Below are 18608 nucleotides of genomic sequence, written 5' to 3'. Positions count from 1 at the left end.
AAAAAAATCCAGTTTAACCAGATTTGCACATATATTTTTAGACTGTAGCTTTAAATAAATGGACATGTCTTTCCCAAGGGCCACTAGATTATGAAGGTGTTACCACAGCACGCTACATTGTGGTCATCCTGGCAGAGGACATGGCCCAGGCCGCCCCACACCTCAACACCAGGACATCAACAGCAACAGTCACTGTCAACATCCAGGTGGGCACAATCTTCATGTTTGTGTGTGATTTTCCTCGCCAGTTGTGGCTCATTCTCTCACAGGGCTCAAAATACCACCTGCATATGCAGGTTAGTGCAGGTATTTCTGGTGTCTACCTGCACCTAACCTGCACTGGTCCATGTACTGAGTTTTATAGTAAATTACATTCTCCTATGATGCAGGTGTGTGTGGATTGTTATTAGCTGCATGGTTAAAGTATGAAAGAAAAAATGCATGGTTCCCCGAACAATTTTAGTATGATTCACAATTCTTAAGTTCAGAGTGGTGCAGGTAAGATATGTCTGGTGCAGGTAATTTTCAATGTTACCTGCACCAGTGCAGGTATGCAGAAAAAAGTATTTTGAGCCCAGTCTCAGCAAACAATACTTACATTGTTGTGTAAGGCATGAGGCAAAATTGTAAGTTTACTTCAGTGATAGACCATACTTCTTCTTTTTCCAGTTTCCTTGTGATGATTGAATGGTAAACGATTATGCCATATATAAGGCCACTAAAGATGGTTTATCACATCACTAAAAAGATATACCTCAAGTTATTCAAAGTTCTTTTAGATACAAGGTGCATTTGTTATGTATTTTTGTGCATTTACGTAATTCAACGTTATCTGGATTTATACTTCATTTGCATCCAGGACAAGAACGACTCCCCCCCAACCTTTGATGGGACTCCGTACAGTTTCACAGTTCGAGAAGACGCTGCTATTGGCATGTCTATAGGCCAGCTGCAAGCCACCGATGCAGATAATCCGGTACGTTTTTATTCAGTCTCACTGATTCCACAAACAGACGGATAGATTTTGATAAATCCTACATAATGACTGTTCTGTTATGATGTCCATGTAGTGCAAGATTATGTCAGAACTGATTTTTTGACTGGTTCTGAACAGTTGTGAACAGAATATTTATTCCTCCTATGGTAATGCATGTAAGTGGCAGTAATTGCCTTATAAAGGACTTTGTAGTTTATCTACTTACCTGACTCCTAATTATAAAAGTTAATCTGTGTTCTTCATAAGTATAGAGCCATAATTTTATTCCATCACTTACATTATGAGTAATTGCCTCAAATTTTTAACAAAAAAGTCTTCATTAAAACTCAAATTACTGTGTTTTTCAATTCTAAAAAAACTGGTGAGTTGGAAATTTGATGCATCAATTTACTATGTTGAGACAACGTTTTAGTACAAAGTTTTAGCCCTGCACTATGCATGATAATAAGTGTATGATACTTTGTAAAAAAACAGAGTCAAACTGATAGTTATGACTAAGTGATGGCAGCTCAATTGAGATTTAAGCTTTCAAAAGATATCCACCATTCTCTTTCTTACTTACTTCATAATTGTACAGGCCGGGGTAATGATAATTTTGTTTGTTCATCTCTGAATCTGAGAGATTTATGTTAGACAGCATTAGGAAAACAGGTCTGTCAGTATTAACACAACTTAGTAATACACATACAATAATAACATGCATGTAAGTGTGGGTATTGATGTACATACACCATACTGTGCAGGTATTCTAATACTTAACAGAGAAGACGTACAGTTAATTTGCTTCTTCTCTCTTTTTTCAAGAAAACAATGACACCGTTACATAACTTACAGTGGTTTGACTGACATGGCAATGGGTTTGAAACCAAGATGACATAATCAATGTGCCTGGTGGTAAAATGACTGCCTTGACAGACTCATTCAAATTTAAATTTCTTCTGTTTTTGATTTGTGTCAATGCCAATAAATTTCCGTGGAATTTCGGTAGAACTTACAAGAACCTTCAGGATTATGAAATTTTGATAAATGTACAAGAAATTGACTTACAGGAAGATATATATATATATATATATATATATATATATATATATATATATATATATATATATATATATAAGTCTTTTATTCAGTGTTATTTGATATACCTCACATAACTTCTCACCCCTATGGTTACTAATATTTTTTTTACATCTGAAAGCGTAACAATTCAGCAGATGCCATAAATGTGAGTATTTGGTAGAACGTAGCACATGGTAATCTACATGTGACAATAGTGTAGAATGATATACAATAACAAAAACAGTAGCAAGTGTTCAACACTAACATGACACATGTGTTGTTTTTCCCTCACTTCGAAATCAGTTCTGGGATGTAAGTACAAAAGTGGCAAGTTCCACGCTTATGACTTGCTACAGGAATGTCATGCATGATATTTTTGCATGGCATCTGGCTGGTCTTGTGCTTCTGTTTAAGTCACAGACCACACATTAGTCATGATAACACAGGGTTAAACAATGGCGATGCACAACGAAGGAAGGAAGAAATCTGTTCATCGTGTTTGATGTCTGTTTGAAGACATTTTCTGGCACACAGTTATCTTGAATGGATGATTTGTGCATGCTTGCACGAAGGCATGATGGAAGTTGGGAGTTCCCCTAACTCCCTGCTTGGTACATGGATGAGTCCACAGAAACACCACACAACACATGTCAAACTTGAGGTGGTGTCTCACTACACTTGTGGCACCAGTGTGGCACTGCGGGGTTCAAAAGATTACTCAAAACAAATTTTTGAGTGATAAACTAAAGTCTTAGGATAAATTTTCGTAGGTTTTGTGTATTTTGTTGTTTTCTAAGTCACTTTTACATTTTACGCAATTTCTCCATTATAGAAAATTGGCAAAAATAACACAACAGTGCCGCAGTGAATAAACCCCGCAGTGCCACACCGGTGCCACAAGTGCAATGAGATACCACCTTAAGGCTGACAAAAGCATTGCATGGTTTTCAAGAATGTGTATTTGCAAGCTCGGCACCATCAAAGCTCATTGTGCATCTAAGACAGGTACTGTAATGGGTTGCATCAGTGGAATGCGGCAATGCTGATGATTAATGGATGGCATGCATGATAAGTGTAAAATTATATATAATCAATAAATTTTGACTAGTTTACCCAATACTGATATATATTCAATTATTATATAATATACATACAACAAAATTACGTAGTCAAATGTGACTTTATTAGTTTGGTTGCTGTTATCATTACTATTTGTAGCTATGGCATGGTGTGCCAACTATTATGTTCATATTTAACAACTGAAACTGTCTTTACCTATTCCCAGATAGAAAGTTTGATGGAATACGAAATGCGTCATTAACTTAGTTTGCTGCAGCAAAAATCAGCCAAACTGTACAGTATCAAATCCTTTATTATATTCCAGAGAATGAAACTAATTTGAAAAATCTTATAACTTATAGTTTGTCGAAAACAGCCCAATGGCAGCTTAAGAACTAATGTCTTGTAGGGATGGGTTTTTCTTGTTGGACCAGTCCAGAAAAAACGGACCTGAAAAAAATCAGTGTACCGGCTTTTGGACTGAGTAGAAAATAAACAGATTATACGAGCAGGCGTTTGCGTGTTTGAGGGCTTAAAGGTACAATAAAATAACTAGAGTGAAGCAGAGAAGATTGCCTTTCTTATCTTATATTCGCCAGTCAAACTTGGTCTAAAACAGAGGCAGTTCGTGTTGTTTACGTGAAGATAGGATTTTGAAACACCAGTGAATGTTGGATACACCACCAAACAGAATCATTTGTAGCAGAATGGACCATTGTTTTGAGTATTGCCCATCAATGTCCTCAGCTAAAGCTATTCACAAGTATTCACAGATACAAACTAACCCTCTGGACCTGGACCGTAGCTGAACCTAAATTTTCTGTCTAGTACCTTGGATCAGGCAGAAGAGACAGAAACAGGTGTTTTTCAGTGGAGATAGTCTGTAATTCAGGGCAGGTGAAAGGAACATTTGACAGGTGCCAATTATGCAAGAAGGGCCTAAAGAATACTGTTTGAATACTGAAGGCATGACACACGTTTGTATGATGTTCTCCTGTAGCAACCCCAGTTCACCTACAGCACGTACACAGACCCAGCTGTACAGAACTCGGACGCAGCAGCGGCCATGTTTGCTGTGGACCCGATGACAGGTGATGTTGTGACAAGGAGAAACTTGGCTAGTGACTATGCTAACATCAATCAATTCCCGGTAAGAGTTGAGCTTTTGGTTGTTATTTTGTATTGCATATCTTGTCAACTGCCTCATTATTAGGAATATGGTTCTCCTGTTGGTTCGACAGATGAGCAGGCAGACAGGCATTTACATGTTTTTTGCTTGACCTGCACATGACTTTTTATGGCGAAGGAGGGGTGTACAAAAAATAACACACTAGGCAAATTGTCAGGGAACTGGAACTGTATCATTCTGTATCATTCAAAGTTCCTGAATACACGGCGAAAGTTATGGCGCAGTTTTTTTTCACATGTGCAAGTAATCTTAACTCATATATGATCCACGTTGCTCTAATTTAGAAAATTTTAAATCTTGTACAGATTTTCGTCAGTGTCTGTCTATTCATTATTATTTCTTTCTGATATTTTTCAATTGCGATGATATATTGTGTGTTAAACTGAATGAGATGTCAAACATTGAATGAGAGGTGTTGTGTTTGTAGTTGTTGGTTCGAGTCAGTGATGAGGGTCCACCAGTGATGAGCTCTACAGGGACAGTCACAATAGAAGTGACAGAGCGGGGCTCAGCTAACGCTGTATCCTTCACACAGAGTCAATTCACGTAAGCTTCTTCAGTAACGTTACTCCTGTAAATCACGAAATATTCACGCTGCTTTAATTAATCTTTCGAGTGTAAGGCAAATGACAGTGCTGAGACTCTGTATTCGACCAGTTTGTCTTTATATGTTAGAGTAGATTCATCTCTCAAGCTACCGACATCTTGCACAGTGCAGTCGTCCCTCAGAAATACATCTGGAGCCGCATAGTTCAAGTTTTGAACTTTTATTCAGCCTGTCGGCCAAACTATTTTCGCTATGAACAGCTTCATCAGTGGCTAGAGGCTAAAATCAGTTTGCCGTTATTAGTCGCTTTAACAACCAGATCAGACCACTATTTTGACATCTTTTCTGTGCTCTTCTGTGCAGGGAAGTTCTTAAGATAATTGCCCAGTTTAGTGTTAAGGGCCTTTTGCTGTGCTTTTATACAACTGCTGTCTTTACAGTGCCACTCACTAGTGAGAAAAAGAGCTATGCCAACTGTGATGCAAACTTGCTTTACAGAGGAACAGTGGCGGAGAATGCTCAGGCTGGGACCACAGTAGCTTTCACAAGGGGCATAGATATCTCACCGAGTCGGAGCAATGTGGACTACACAATTGTGTCTTCACAAACAACCCCTGCAAGTAAGCTGTGTAGGAAATCTGACAGAAATTTTGCATAATGTATTAGGAACAAATTATGTTATCTGTAACATGCATTGGCATAATACCGGTCATAAGCCTTATACCGGTCGATTAAAAATAGTGGAACTTAAAGAGATCTACACATGCAACAATAGTTATTTCTGAGGTATGCACACTTCAGACATCTAGGTGTCCAATACATAATTTACAAAGCATCGATAACATTGCATTCGAAGACAACAAGGCCAAAAGTTTTCAGGTCATTTTCGGGGCAGGCGAGCTCGTCGTGGGACAAACACACTGTCACGTTCATCGCCAGATTTGTAGATAATAATCACATGTGCTCACGGCACAAGACGAGCATGATTCAACAGCAATCTTGAATTTCTTTTGGTGACCTACAACTCATGTAAAAGTGTGAGGAACCGTTGCATTATCGCCCGGATCTACGGCTGAATGGGTCAAATTGAACGCACGCCGCCATTTTCCCGCCATTTTTAATGCTACGGCCAGCAGTAAAGTTTTACGTCATAGCGGTTGTGACGGACCAAAATTAAATGAAAATTCTTGTCAGTATACGCCCATTTTCTCATGACTTTTTGTATGCTCATGCAGATTTTTGTTTTGTGCAACTACTAACAGGAAAGAAAGGAACAACAGAGGATGAATAAAGGTACATAGCGGCAGTTAATTGTGCCGTGTTTCGTTTGACCGGTATAGTGCACCCCCTTCCAACCACGCGCCCGTTCTCCGTGTAATTTCGCGGTGTGTTCCAATTACGATATTATGTTTTTAGCAGGACCAGAGAGACAAAATAATTTACACAGAAGAAGTGGCAAAGGTAAGCTGTAACAGCAACATGTAACTGGAGAAAATGATGCGTTGATCATTTGCCAAATTAGCATTGCTTGAGAAATTGCAGTAAACCGACCGGTATTATGCCAATGGATGTTAACATTTTAAGACCATTTATTGCAGAAACAATATTCACATTCTATTATAAACTTTTAAGACTTCATGATTCTAGTTATTATTTGTAGTGAATGTTGTGAGACTATTGTATTGTACTACTATTTAATGTTACATATGCTCTTGAAGAGTCAGTTAATCTCACCTGAAATTATGTCTACAAGATGATTTAAAGGAAGGTACATGTAAGCTAGATTATGCCAAGTAATGTTACCATTGTTACCTCTGTGTCCAAAGGCTTTATATTTGTTTTCAATGTGTTTAGATGTGATGTTCTTGTGTGTAGTTATTTGAATACAATTTCAGTAGCAGGAAGTGAGTGGGAAGATGATGTTAGCTCACATTCATAATAGAATAGCAGGTAGTGATCAATGGATACATGGTGTCAATCAAAACCTTATTTGCATAATTAATAAACTGTGTGTAAACAATGAAGCAAGACATATAAATATTTCATGGATGTGTGAGATCTTCTAACACTCTTCTTTACACATTTGATGTCAAACTGCTCTTTCTATGATCACGAAGGAAAAGAGCTATTGAAGAGGCCACCAAATTTCACCCAAACTTCTTTATATTCACAAAAAGAAAACAATTCTCCTTCTAACATCACAAAACCCACACATAGTAGAAAAGGTGGGATCTTTCGTCTTCCACTGTCTTTGAAAAAGGAGGTGAACCCAATAACCCAGGATCTAGAGTTAGCTCTTACTAGTTATAGACTAGAGTAGACACTTGTAATAGTGTTTTCACACTATTTGAATCTCTAATGTTACCTGCAATTAGCCCACGGGCAAGAATTTGCTATAAACTTTACTTATTTTGCACTGCGCAGCCTCAGAAGACACCACAGGCTACTTCAGGGTTGTCCGCCCTGCCAACCTGAACGATCCCCTGATACTGGAGACCACACGGGCACTGGACTACGAGAACGTCCGACAGTACCTCCTGACCCTCCGAGTTTCACCCTCAGGAACCTCTGGTACCACAGGCCGTAGGAAAAAACGCCAGCTTGCAGGTTAGAGTAGGCTAACAGTGCAGTGCTTAGGGATGTCATTGAGAGGAGTTGGTACTGGCGTGGTCTGATATCCCTACAGGTCCTAAATTGGACCAATGACATCCCTAAATTGCTGGTTGCTGCTTCATCATTTTTGATTGTGAAATAACCAAGTAGAGTCTCAGACTCACATACATGCATGTATCTCCCATGTGAGGAGTACATGACACAGCCGGGTGGTTGTCAGGCAAGTTCAGGTCCTGTTGAAACTGACCTGAAAGCAAACCTGGCACAGCATAACGCTTGGCAGCTGCTGGCGGCAAAATAGCAATGGCTGTTCATATTAATCCGTCAGCATTTTAAACCGTCACTTTTCAGAACCCATCTGTTAGTAAAAGTTTAGCTCTGGTATGCAAATTCTTTCTGGTCCTTTACAAATTCAGTAATGTGTTCAACATAAAACGTTGTGATTTTGAGCTCACAAAGATTGCATGTTGGAGTTAGTAAATCTTCCCGTATGTTTTCTTGCCGTTAAGGAAGCCATGGGAGGGAGGGCTCTTGTAGCATTATACACACTTCAACAAATAAGTGTGTTTTCTAATCCTGTATCTGATATTCCTTCCAATTTCAGACAATACGGCGCTGGTTCAGGTTAATGTTGAGGATGTGAATGACAATGCTCCAATGTTTGATACTCCTACATATGTCACAGGTAGGGTTGTTCGGTTATTATTTGTATAATGTGTGTTTGTGTGTGTGTTTTGTTGCTAACAAGATTCTTCAATAAAGATGATTAACACCAATGATTGATATATTGCATATCTCCTTTAAACAGGTGTGTCAGAGGATGCCGATCTTTTCTCCTCTCTCGTCCAAGTTAGGGTAAGCAAGGACTACATAACTACAGTACAAATCCGAAATCTGTTCTTACGTGTACATGTATAGTGGTTAATAGCAAAGGGATAGCATGTCATGCTATCTCATCAAACAAAATACAGTAAAAACAAGAGTTCATAGACCTCATACATCCATGAAATAATTGGAGATTTTCAAAGAAAAATTATTCAAATTTCTTGCACATTTGCATAATCTTTGCATGGTTAAGTTCATGTTAACATTATCTATTTAGTATATAGATAGTATGGACTGCCAAAATACTGAGGAAGGGCGAAAAAAAGATAAATAAATTTAACGTAAACGTAACTAGAAATGAAGCGACAAAACATGGTATCACAGGCAACAAAGCATTCATTCCTGTTTTCAAGAAGTACACTTTTGTAGTAAAAGTGACACAAGTGTGATATTATTACTTATCAAGTTTGCAACTTCACTCTTGGCCTCTTTTACAACTATCCAACTAGTCTTCTACAATTAAAAGTCTCATGGCTACCTCCATAGTGTCAATACTTCCATAAATACTTGACAATACGTCCACTTCATTGAAGTAATTATGCCATGTATTGACCAATGATGTAATCAACACTACATTTATTTCCAGGCTTCTGACCGAGACTCCAGTCCTTATAACAACTTTGTGTACAAAATCAAGACCCAGCCTAACGGACAGCTGTCCCCTGTTGCCAGAAACTTCACTGTAGACTCTACCACTGGTACGTCCATTCAGTCACACTCCAATGGTGTGCTTGTGGTTTATGAGGGTCTGAATGGGGGGTCCCGACATCGACTTACGCTGAATTCAGAAGAACCCCCTATGTATTACGCTAAATCAAGGAAGGCAACTACGCTAAATTTGGTCGCCTTGCCACGAATTACGTAGATAAGATGGTTTTCCCTACGATTTACGAGAAATAAAAATAGGCTGCCCCCGCCTTACGGAAAAGAACATGCAGACCCTCGTTTATGTAGAGAGAAGAAAAGAAAACTGCTTCCGCCCCTGAGGCATCACTGAAAAAGGAATTAACTCTGGTTATTTAGTACAGTCTAACTCTTGAAATATCAAGGATTTCTACTACATGTTGTTGAACTGTCTACATGCAAAATTCTGGCAGCTTAAAACTAAGATGGAACCCTAAATTGTCAGGTGAAATTCAAAGATGAACCCATAGCAAAGAAAAGAGAATTTAGAATTGCTTGAGGATGCCATAAAATTTTTTCAAGACAATTCAATCTTTACAGCTGCTTAAGATTCAAAGATTACTTACAGAAGTTTTACGTGACATCCATCAATCTTCTTCAGCATCACTAGAATGAACTGGCAGAACAAACCAATGTGTACTTGTATCAAATCTAAGATCCAGTTGTAGAAATTGAATTGTCTTTAAATTTTGTTAACCTGCCAGTGGATGTCTAACCTTCATAAACAAACCATTGAATATTTTCATTGTATTTACAAATTGAGTACTTTAATTTATTCTCCTCCTCACATTTCCCTATAAGTACAATTTGTTCTTCTGTTTCCTTGTTGTTTGTTAGGTGTTGTGAGGAACCTGGTACCATTTAGGCCAGGCCAAGTGGGGAAGAAGTTCTTCTTCAATGTTGAGGCAGATGAAGCACCAGCTCAGAGTGGAGGACAAACCTTCACAGGGGACACCAGTGTCGTGGTCAGTATGGTGCAGCTAACAATATTTACTATGAAATGGTTACCCTACCTAATCCTCTTAATCCTCTTCACTCCCTTTGGTGGAGCATAAGGCACTGATGAACTTCCTCCAGTCCTTCCTATCTTGGGCCATCCATCTAACTTCGTGTCAGGTCTTCCGTGCTGCCTTCATCTCCCCTTCTATAGTCCTTCTCCAGGTCCCTAGAGGCCTGCCTCTGTTCCGTTTCCCTTGGGGAGTCCATTTGAGGGCGACATATGTTAAATGCTCTTTTGCATACGCAGGATATGTCCCATTTCCAACGTCTGTGTCTTATTTCCTCCACGATGTTGGGAATACCTGTGTGCTCTGCAACTTCTTTATTGGAGACTCTTTGTTCCCATCGGATCCTCAGTATTCTCCTGAGACATCTGCTTTCAAAACCCCTAATGCGCTGCTCAATCTTCTTGTTTGTTCTCCACGTTTCTGCTGCATACTAGGAAATGGTACCACTCTGCAACTCTTTCCTCCTAAATAGTTGCACCTTTTGGCTCCCTTGCTTTACACAGATTTAGGCCCTATGCTCCTGCTGGAACATAAGCCAGCAATGAATTTCTTCACTTAGACTCGTCTTTGGGCCTTCTGTCTTAAGTCAGGCCAGTTGTTTATCCTTCTCAAGTTGAAATGAACCAAAACCTATGTCATATGACCTGATCAGTACAGGTCAAAGGTTTACTGCAGTAATATACAGATGTATGAAACACATGTTTTTCAACTATCACTGATAGATGATATTATTTTTCTTGTTTATATTCTATATGCTGTGCTCCCCCAACTTGAACAGTTTAACTACATGGTAATTTGGTATTAACAGTTATGTATTTATTGAGAGAAACTGTGACGTCATGATACCATTTTCATTCTAAATGTTGATGCTTAGTGTTGATGACATTTTGTGCAGGTTGTTGTGGTTAATGATGCAAATAGGGCTGTTATGGTCGGCAACCTGCCACCTGACGTGTGCTACAGCTGCAAAGACAACATCAAAAGGTACGGCGTGTGTGGATGGTGTATGTTGCCAATGACAGGTGTGTTTACCTGTGTGTTGATGGCGTTAAACACCAGGGACAGGTATGTTTACCTGTGTGTGTGTGGATGGTGTTTATCACCTGGGACAGGTGTGTTTACCTGTATGTTGTGTCCTTGGACAGGTGTGTTTAGCTGTTAGTGAATTGTGTTCAGCACCAAGGACAGGTGTGTTTAGCTGTTAGTGAATACTGTTCAGCACTGAGAACAGGTGTGTTTACCTATGTGTTGATGGCATTAAACACCAGGGACAGATATGAATACCTGTGTGTGTGGATGGTGTTTATCACTAGGGACAGGTGTGTTTGCCTGTATGTTGAGCACCTGGACATGTGTGTTTAGCTGTTAGTGAATAGTGTTCAGCACCAAGGACAGGTGTAACTACCCGTGTTGATGGCATTTAACACCAGGGACAGGTATATTTACCTGTGTGTGTGTGTGGATGGTGTTTATCACTAGGGACAGGTGTGTTTGCCTGTATGTTGAGCACCTGGACAGGTGTGTTTAGCTGTTAGTGAATAGTGTTCAGCACCAAGGACAGGTGTGTTTACCCGTGTTGATGGCATTTAACACCAGGGACAGGTATATTTACCTGTGTGTGTGTGTGGATGGTGTTTATCACTAGGGACTGGGACAGGTGTGTTTACCTTTATGTTGTGCACTTGGACAGGTGTGTTTAGCTGTTAGTGAATAGTGTTCATCACCAAGGACAGGTGTGTTTAGCTGCTAGTGAATAGTGTTCAGCACCAAGGACAGGTGTGTTTAGCTGTTAGTGAATACTGTTGAGCACTGAGAACAGGTGTGTTTACCTGTGTGTTGATGGCTTTAAACACCAGGGACAGGTATGTTTACCTGTGTGTATGGATGGTGTTTATCACTAGGGACAGGTGTGTTTACCTGTGTGTTGAGCACCTGGACATGTGTGTTTAGCTGTCAGTGAATAGTGTTCAGCACCGAGGACATGTGAGTTTAACTGTTAGTGAATAGTGTTCAGCACAGAGGACAGGTGTGTTTAGCTGTTAGTGAATAGTGTTCAGCACCTGGACAGGTGTGTTTAGCTGTTAGTGAATAGTGTTCAGCACCTGGACAGGTGTGTTTAGCTGTTAGTGAATAGTGTTCAGCACCGAGGACAGGTGTGTTTAGCTGTTAGTGAATAGTGTTCACCATCGAGGACAGGTGTGTTTAGCTGTTAGTGAATAGTGTTCACTATCGAGGACAGGTGTGTTTAGCTGATAGTGAATAATGTTCAGCACCGATGACAGGTGTGTTTAGCTGTTAGTAAATAGTGTTCAGCACCGAGGACAGGTGTGTTTAACTGTTAGTGAATAGTGTTCAGCATCGAGGACAGGTATGTTTAGCTGATAGTGAATAATGTTCAGCACCAAGTACAGATGTGTTTAACTGTGTGTGGATGTTGTTCAGCACCAGGGCAGGTGTGTTCACCTGTTAGTGGACGGTATTCAGCACCAGGACAGATTTGTTTATGTGTATGTGTCTGTGTGAATAAAGGAAGCACAAGAACAGGTTTCCTGTAAACTGTAATGTTTAGTATCTGCACTGACCAGTGCTTGTTGTTGCAGAACTTTCCAGGATGTGTCTGGGAACTATGTACTGATTGAGAGGGTAGATGCCAAGAAAGATGGAAGCACTCTGGACTATGCCAACTGTGATGTTTACTTCTACATGATCAGGAATGGAACATTTGATGCTTTGACCAGAGCCCAAGCTATCAGGTCAGATGTTCTACCAGGTTGTTGTGATATAACGTTACAAATGTACAATCATCGAAAAAATTATGTAGGCACACAGACCTTATCATGATAGGTAGTATAACCTTTGCTGTGCTGATACAGGTGTGTAGTCAAAAAGCCACCTTTTTTTAATGGTTCAACTAAAAACCAGGTGTGCACGTGTTAAACTTGTCATAGAATTTAGTCTTTTTTTGTTTCCTAGGTAATGCATTTGTTACTCAGTGTCATAATGTAGTAGGTTTTGGTGTTTTTAACACATCAAAGCCATTGTATAGGTTGATATTGGTCAACTTTGTCCACAAACAGGTAATTAACTGACCTTTCTAATTGGCTTTAGCATCCTGGAAGGAAGCAGGACTCAGGTTGACCAGCTGTGGCGCACCTGTGATGGTGTTCCAACTACAGACAGGGCGAGAGCTTCTGCAGTGGCTTACCACGGGGTACAGTACACAGGCAACACCAGTTACAGCGGCATCTCAGACCTACAGGCTGCGCTGATCGCCCTGGGAGTACTGCTGTTCCTACTGGCTCTGCTGGCCTTACTGTGGCTGTGCTGCTGTACAAGGATCAGGTCAGCTGCTGTCTTGTTACCCCCGTTGCGTATGGATATTTGTTTTAGATGTATTTGATTGGGTGTCAAACACTCCATAGTAATTTGAATACACTCAGAACCTGAGAAGGGCTGGGGGCATGGTCTACCATCTTTTGGTTATTGTAATCAAGTGTTATTTCACTCTACCATGCATATGATACATGTAGGTATGGTTTGGAGTAAAAAATTGTATTGATTTAAATTTTGTAATGTTTGTGCTTCTTCTCCTGTCCTTATCTTTAAGGGGATCAATCCCCATCGTTCCTGAACCGAATGACCTTGGCACAAGGGTAGAGTGGGCCCCCCAGACATTTTTTATGCAATAATATTATATGGAGCAATTTCTAGACCTAAAATGTACATTATATTATGTCCATGGGATGATTTTTTTCAATTTTTGAAGTCCATTTTTGCATAAGGAGGAGGGTGGAGTGAAATATGCTGGATTTGCTCACAAGCAAATACCAGCCTTTCTAGTCTTTTAGTATTACTGTTATTATACATATACACATACATTTGTATATAGTTATGTCATTTCAAGTCATATATTTCTGGACTTTTTAATTTTGCAGGAAGAGGACAGGCTACCAGATTCCACCACCCTATGAGCCACCACCTGCTCCTGAACCACCAATTATGTAGTAAGTAACAGACTTTTTATATTACGTGTTACCATGGTGATTGAATATCAAGGTCAAAGGTCAGCTGGCTATTAAGCCACATAATGATAGGTATGTTTCTGTAAGTGTACTCAAGACAAAGAGTGTGCAAGATACCGTTGAGGCAGTACTTTGGTTGTGTAGCTAAGAACACAGTATATGGTGGCTTAGCTAAGTTTACCAACTGACACTTGAATTTTCTTCATGTATTCTTATAAACAATCACATCACTGATTGATATGCTATAAATAGTCACATGTTGCTACTCACCAGGCTTGTACACATGTGATGCTTCCATAGAGGGTTGGATCCCAGACATTACGCTGTCATCCTCTATTCATTGTATTTGTCAAGAGGGGGTTTAAAGGAAGTTTCCACACTGAATTTTTATCAAAGCGAGTACCGCTCACAGCATGTATCCTAGGCACAATAAGTAGGAGCTTTTTAGTAATTCATATTCCCAATGCAACTAGACAAACCGTCGATCATAAAACATATCTGCTCTTTTATCTCCACTATAACAGAAAAGAGAGGAGAAGTTGAATTTATCCAGCAATAATGCAGCATTTTGTATCTGTGAACTGTATCTTTTCAACATGTCTTCTTGTGACCTGTACTTAGCCCGGTGTGGCAAAAATGTGCAATAAAGGTCTTCATAGTAGTAATCAGATGTAGAATAAACGTCTTTTTGTTTTGCCTCGAAGTGAGCCAGAGAAGAAGGAATACGAGACGCAGGAGGGGATTGCGACCTTTGGACACGACATGGCGGATCCCCCCGCGGATAAGGAGGTGGTGATCACCGGAGAGTACAACAAGGGGTACGAGCCTGCTGACGAGGCACAAGTCGGCACTCTGTCCTTCCCTCAAGGTCATGACGATATGGGGCCAAAGTAAGTCAGAAAACTACACATCACCTCCACATTTCAGGTTTCATCTTAGTACAATGCTAAACTTCTGACAAAAAGTTGTACACCGATCGGATTTTCAAAGATAACTGTAGCCTTCAGGATCAATACTGATGACCAATCATTGCAGTACGTAAACTCACGAGAGTTACAGACACGTGATCTCTCAACATTTGATGTTGTGGATATGTGACGTCAGCAATTGGTTAAATGTGCCAGGAACTTTATACCCGATAATGCCTATTATCTTTGTTCAGTGAAGGCTGGAGTGCCCATATATGGCCTCCTTTGTACCTCTTACAAAGTAGTCATGTTCATTGTCCCAGTATATAACTTTGTCCTGTGAAAACGTATGTGATTCAGTTTGCATGTGTTGAGAGACTTCTGTTGAGAGAATATTTGTGTGTTTACTCAATAAACATGTTTGCCCTATTGACAGGAACGTCCTGTTAATGTTTAATAATAGCCTTGCCCTTTAAAGTTTATGGGTACGAAACAATATGCCAGACATTACTAAGTTTTCTAGATGATGTACATGTGCTGAACTAAAACATAACATTTCCAGTGTTTCATTTTACGAGAATATATAGAGAGAAAAAGACCATTTGTACATTTGTGCTCTAAGGGAACTCATACACCTTTTTTGTCCAGGGTTGTTACCTATGCTTCCAACTCATGAGGGCAGGCATGGTAACCATGCAGTGAGTGGACATTCCTACCCATTCATGGTGTCCCCACACATAAATCCTGCTGTATCATCTCCAGCATAGTTAGACAGACTAGAAACAACATGTAGATGTAGACGTGTCACCTGGTGATGCATGATTAAATGATGCTGAATGTTAGGCAAATTTTGTTTTTTCTTTAATAAGGACTGTCCAATTTACAAATAAACTTAGGATGCATAAACATTAGACTGCAATTATAATAATAGCTATTTTTATGGTATAGTTTGTTTGAAAAGAATTAGAAAACTTTTGCTCTTACTAGTGATGTAAATATAATGCATTTTCTTTGTTGGGAACTAGAGGGAGAAAAGCTGCAATTCAATGTAGTGTATTTGGCCATACATCCAACATTCTGATAAAACTGCACAACAGAGCCAAGACCTGCACCCACACCCTTCACTGCTCCTTTGTTTTTATTGCAGGTTCCTCCCATTCTAGAGTCACTATATATGGCACTGTTTTTTTATATAACATTTTGCTGACTATTGTTGAATTGCTTTTTGAGATAATTCATGATAAACAACTTCCTTTATGTCATGGAGGGCAATTATACCACAGTTAGACATGTCCATTATACATGGAAACAAGGCTTCATAAAGTTACTAACCCTAATTTCAATCTTAAAAACTCTTCTCCACCAGAAAATCACACAGGTCTACTTTATAACCATCGAAAGAAAATGGAGAAGTCTGGCTTAAATTCTGAGAAAAGCTCGCTCTATGAAGGAAACCTCACATTTGACTCCCAGTTTTCTGCTGTATCTATCCGCAGGACCCAACAACTAAAATCCGTCCTTGCCTCAACTAAGCTGCTGAACTGAACAAATTTTGACCAAAATGGGAAAGCTGCCCTACCTTAAAGGTCCTCAGATTGGTCAATGATTTTCAAAGAAAAGGAGAATCTTAAATAATGTAAGGTGCCACTACTGCATAATTCCCATTTTGAGATCTCCACTACGCAGCTCTACTGTGACGTCTGCCCTGCACAGCCATACATGCTGTAATTATGGATTGGTGAAAGGATTCAAAGAAATTTCTGGGACAAAACAATGTACTCTGGAAGAAACTGTTGAGAAATTCTTATCTTACTGTAAGAGGAAACAGACACCTGTTATCAGTGCAGTGAATATTCTTCTATAACTGTGGACCTTGACGAGTCTATTGTACTACATGCACAAAATGGTCAAATACCTGCCTTATATCTCTTACAGTGATGGCACATGCTATCTATGAAATAAGAAGCTGCACAGATTTGGCTCTATCAACAAAGTATAGATTCAAGTTTTGATTTAGACACATGTACTACATACTACGTTATGTGGAGCTGATATATATCATAAATGACCACATTTGAAATGTTATTCTGTGCTGTCCAATAGGTACTCCATTATGGACCAGCAGACCACCCAACTGTGATGACAACTTCCCAACACCAGAAAAATGGAACAGCCATACAGGGACTCAGTGTGCCACATGGCAGACTCAAGTGTTCCGCAATGACAATACTCCTACATGTATGACTGAAAAGAGGATTTTGTAACCACTTGAAATTTGTATCAAAATTTGACCACAATATCTTCTGAAAGATTTAACGATTTCTGTGGAGTTAGGATGTAGTAGTAATTTCTTTTTTCACAGATTGATATTGCTATATTAGATCACTTAGAAATTGCTGTACTTTTAAGCTTTTGGATTTTAGATACAGATTATTCATCAAGGCAGCTGTCCAAGTGGAGAGCAAAATGTGTTAATGTGTCAGTTGTAAGTTGTACTACTGGTAGTTATTATACATGTTGCCATAAACGGACCTCGTACTGTAGATAGAACTTTAAAAACATAATCTTATACAGCAAATCTTGGAATCTGTCAATGACATTACATTAGGTTTCATACATGCACAAACCGGAGTTGTGCTCAGATTAGGTAACAAACACAAAGTGTGTGCATGTCACAGTTGTTCTTTGTCTTTGATTTCAAGAAAGTGTACTTCATCTAGTTCCAGTTATGTTAATGTCAGTCACCTAATTAGGCTACAACACCTGACATCTTTGAAGACATTTTGATTTGAAATTTTTAAATAGTTTTTGACATGAACATTCTTTAGAACTATTCAATGCAATGGTGGTGCTTTAACTTAGAGTATGTGCATGTGGCAGTAGGCCTTGTTGAGATAGATATTTTGTTGTATGCACAAATTTGTTGAGATAGTCTGTCACAGTATGATGCACTTTGCAGTTATTGTAGCTTGTGCCATTTGAACCCTGCTGGTTTTTTTTTCTGTAAGCAGTCAGTTTTCTTACATGGAGAAAATATCGAGGAGAATATAAATTGTGAGGCAGACAAAACTAATATTTCAACTGATTTTATTCCTGATTTTCAGTTCACACCTCTTTCAAATCTTTTATTGTAGTGCTTTGATGAAGGTTTGATGTCCACGTTGAACATTACCCACTATCATTCTCATTCTCCGATGACAGGTGATAAATATTTATTACTCTTATTTATCATAAATAAACACATCTACCCCTCACCTGACGGGGAACAACAGACAATAAAAAAAAACAGTGAGTGAGTGGAGTGAAGGATCTTTATTAATCTGGAACAGTTTCTGTTGATTACCTCACTAAAAAGAAATGTTAAAGTCTGCCTACAACTTTTGACAAATGGCATGGTTCTTGTAGATATCAATTTCTAGAGAATAAATGGAGAGTGTCTTTGATATCATGTTGATTGTTGTTTGTGATGTTTCATTTGGGTGCTTTGTATTTAATTAGATGTAATACAAGCATATCAGTAAAATCGAGCGAGCTTGACAACTGTTCCACGATGTCATACCTTCCTGATGTTAAGCTTTTCAAATTTTTAAAAAAGCTGTCAAAACCAAGATTTCCTTGTTCTTATGCGTTACTTGAAA

The 18608-nt window shown here is 39.2% G+C and overlaps 1 protein-coding gene across 9 annotated transcripts in view; it reads left to right on the top strand.

The window, feature by feature from the left end:
- Positions 1-18418, top strand: part of LOC118410909 (protocadherin-15-like) — a 50434-nt gene extending 32016 nt beyond the window's left edge. For 6 of the 9 annotated variants that reach the window (XM_035812806.1, XM_035812809.1, XM_035812807.1 and 3 more), the window contains 17 exons: positions 79-206; positions 860-976; positions 2360-2368; positions 4116-4265; positions 4732-4850; positions 5350-5471; positions 7276-7458; positions 8069-8149; positions 8273-8319; positions 8936-9047; positions 9871-9998; positions 10936-11024; positions 12641-12793; positions 13149-13382; positions 13976-14044; positions 14767-14952; positions 17074-18418. In XM_035812806.1, the coding sequence (XP_035668699.1) occupies positions 79-206; positions 860-976; positions 2360-2368; positions 4116-4265; positions 4732-4850; positions 5350-5471; positions 7276-7458; positions 8069-8149; positions 8273-8319; positions 8936-9047; positions 9871-9998; positions 10936-11024; positions 12641-12793; positions 13149-13382; positions 13976-14044; positions 14767-14952; positions 17074-17110 (1964 nt within the window). In that variant the 3' untranslated portion in view covers positions 17111-18418. Of the gene's footprint in view, positions 1-78; positions 207-859; positions 977-2359; positions 2369-4115; positions 4266-4731; positions 4851-5349; positions 5472-7275; positions 7459-8068; positions 8150-8272; positions 8320-8935; positions 9048-9870; positions 9999-10935; positions 11025-12640; positions 12794-13148; positions 13383-13975; positions 14045-14766; positions 14953-15618; positions 15669-17073 lie in introns of all 9 variants that reach the window. The other 3 variants (XM_035812803.1, XM_035812805.1, XM_035812802.1) reach the window with 3 other exon arrangements.
- The last annotated feature ends 190 nt before the right edge of the window (positions 18419-18608 follow it).

The sequence above is a fragment of the Branchiostoma floridae genome, chromosome 3 (assembly GCF_000003815.2).
Source record: "Branchiostoma floridae strain S238N-H82 chromosome 3, Bfl_VNyyK, whole genome shotgun sequence".
NCBI classification, from domain to species: Eukaryota; Metazoa; Chordata; class Leptocardii; order Amphioxiformes; family Branchiostomatidae; genus Branchiostoma; species Branchiostoma floridae.
The sequence above is the reverse complement of the archived record's forward strand: the minus strand, read 5'-3'. Positions and strand labels throughout refer to the sequence as shown.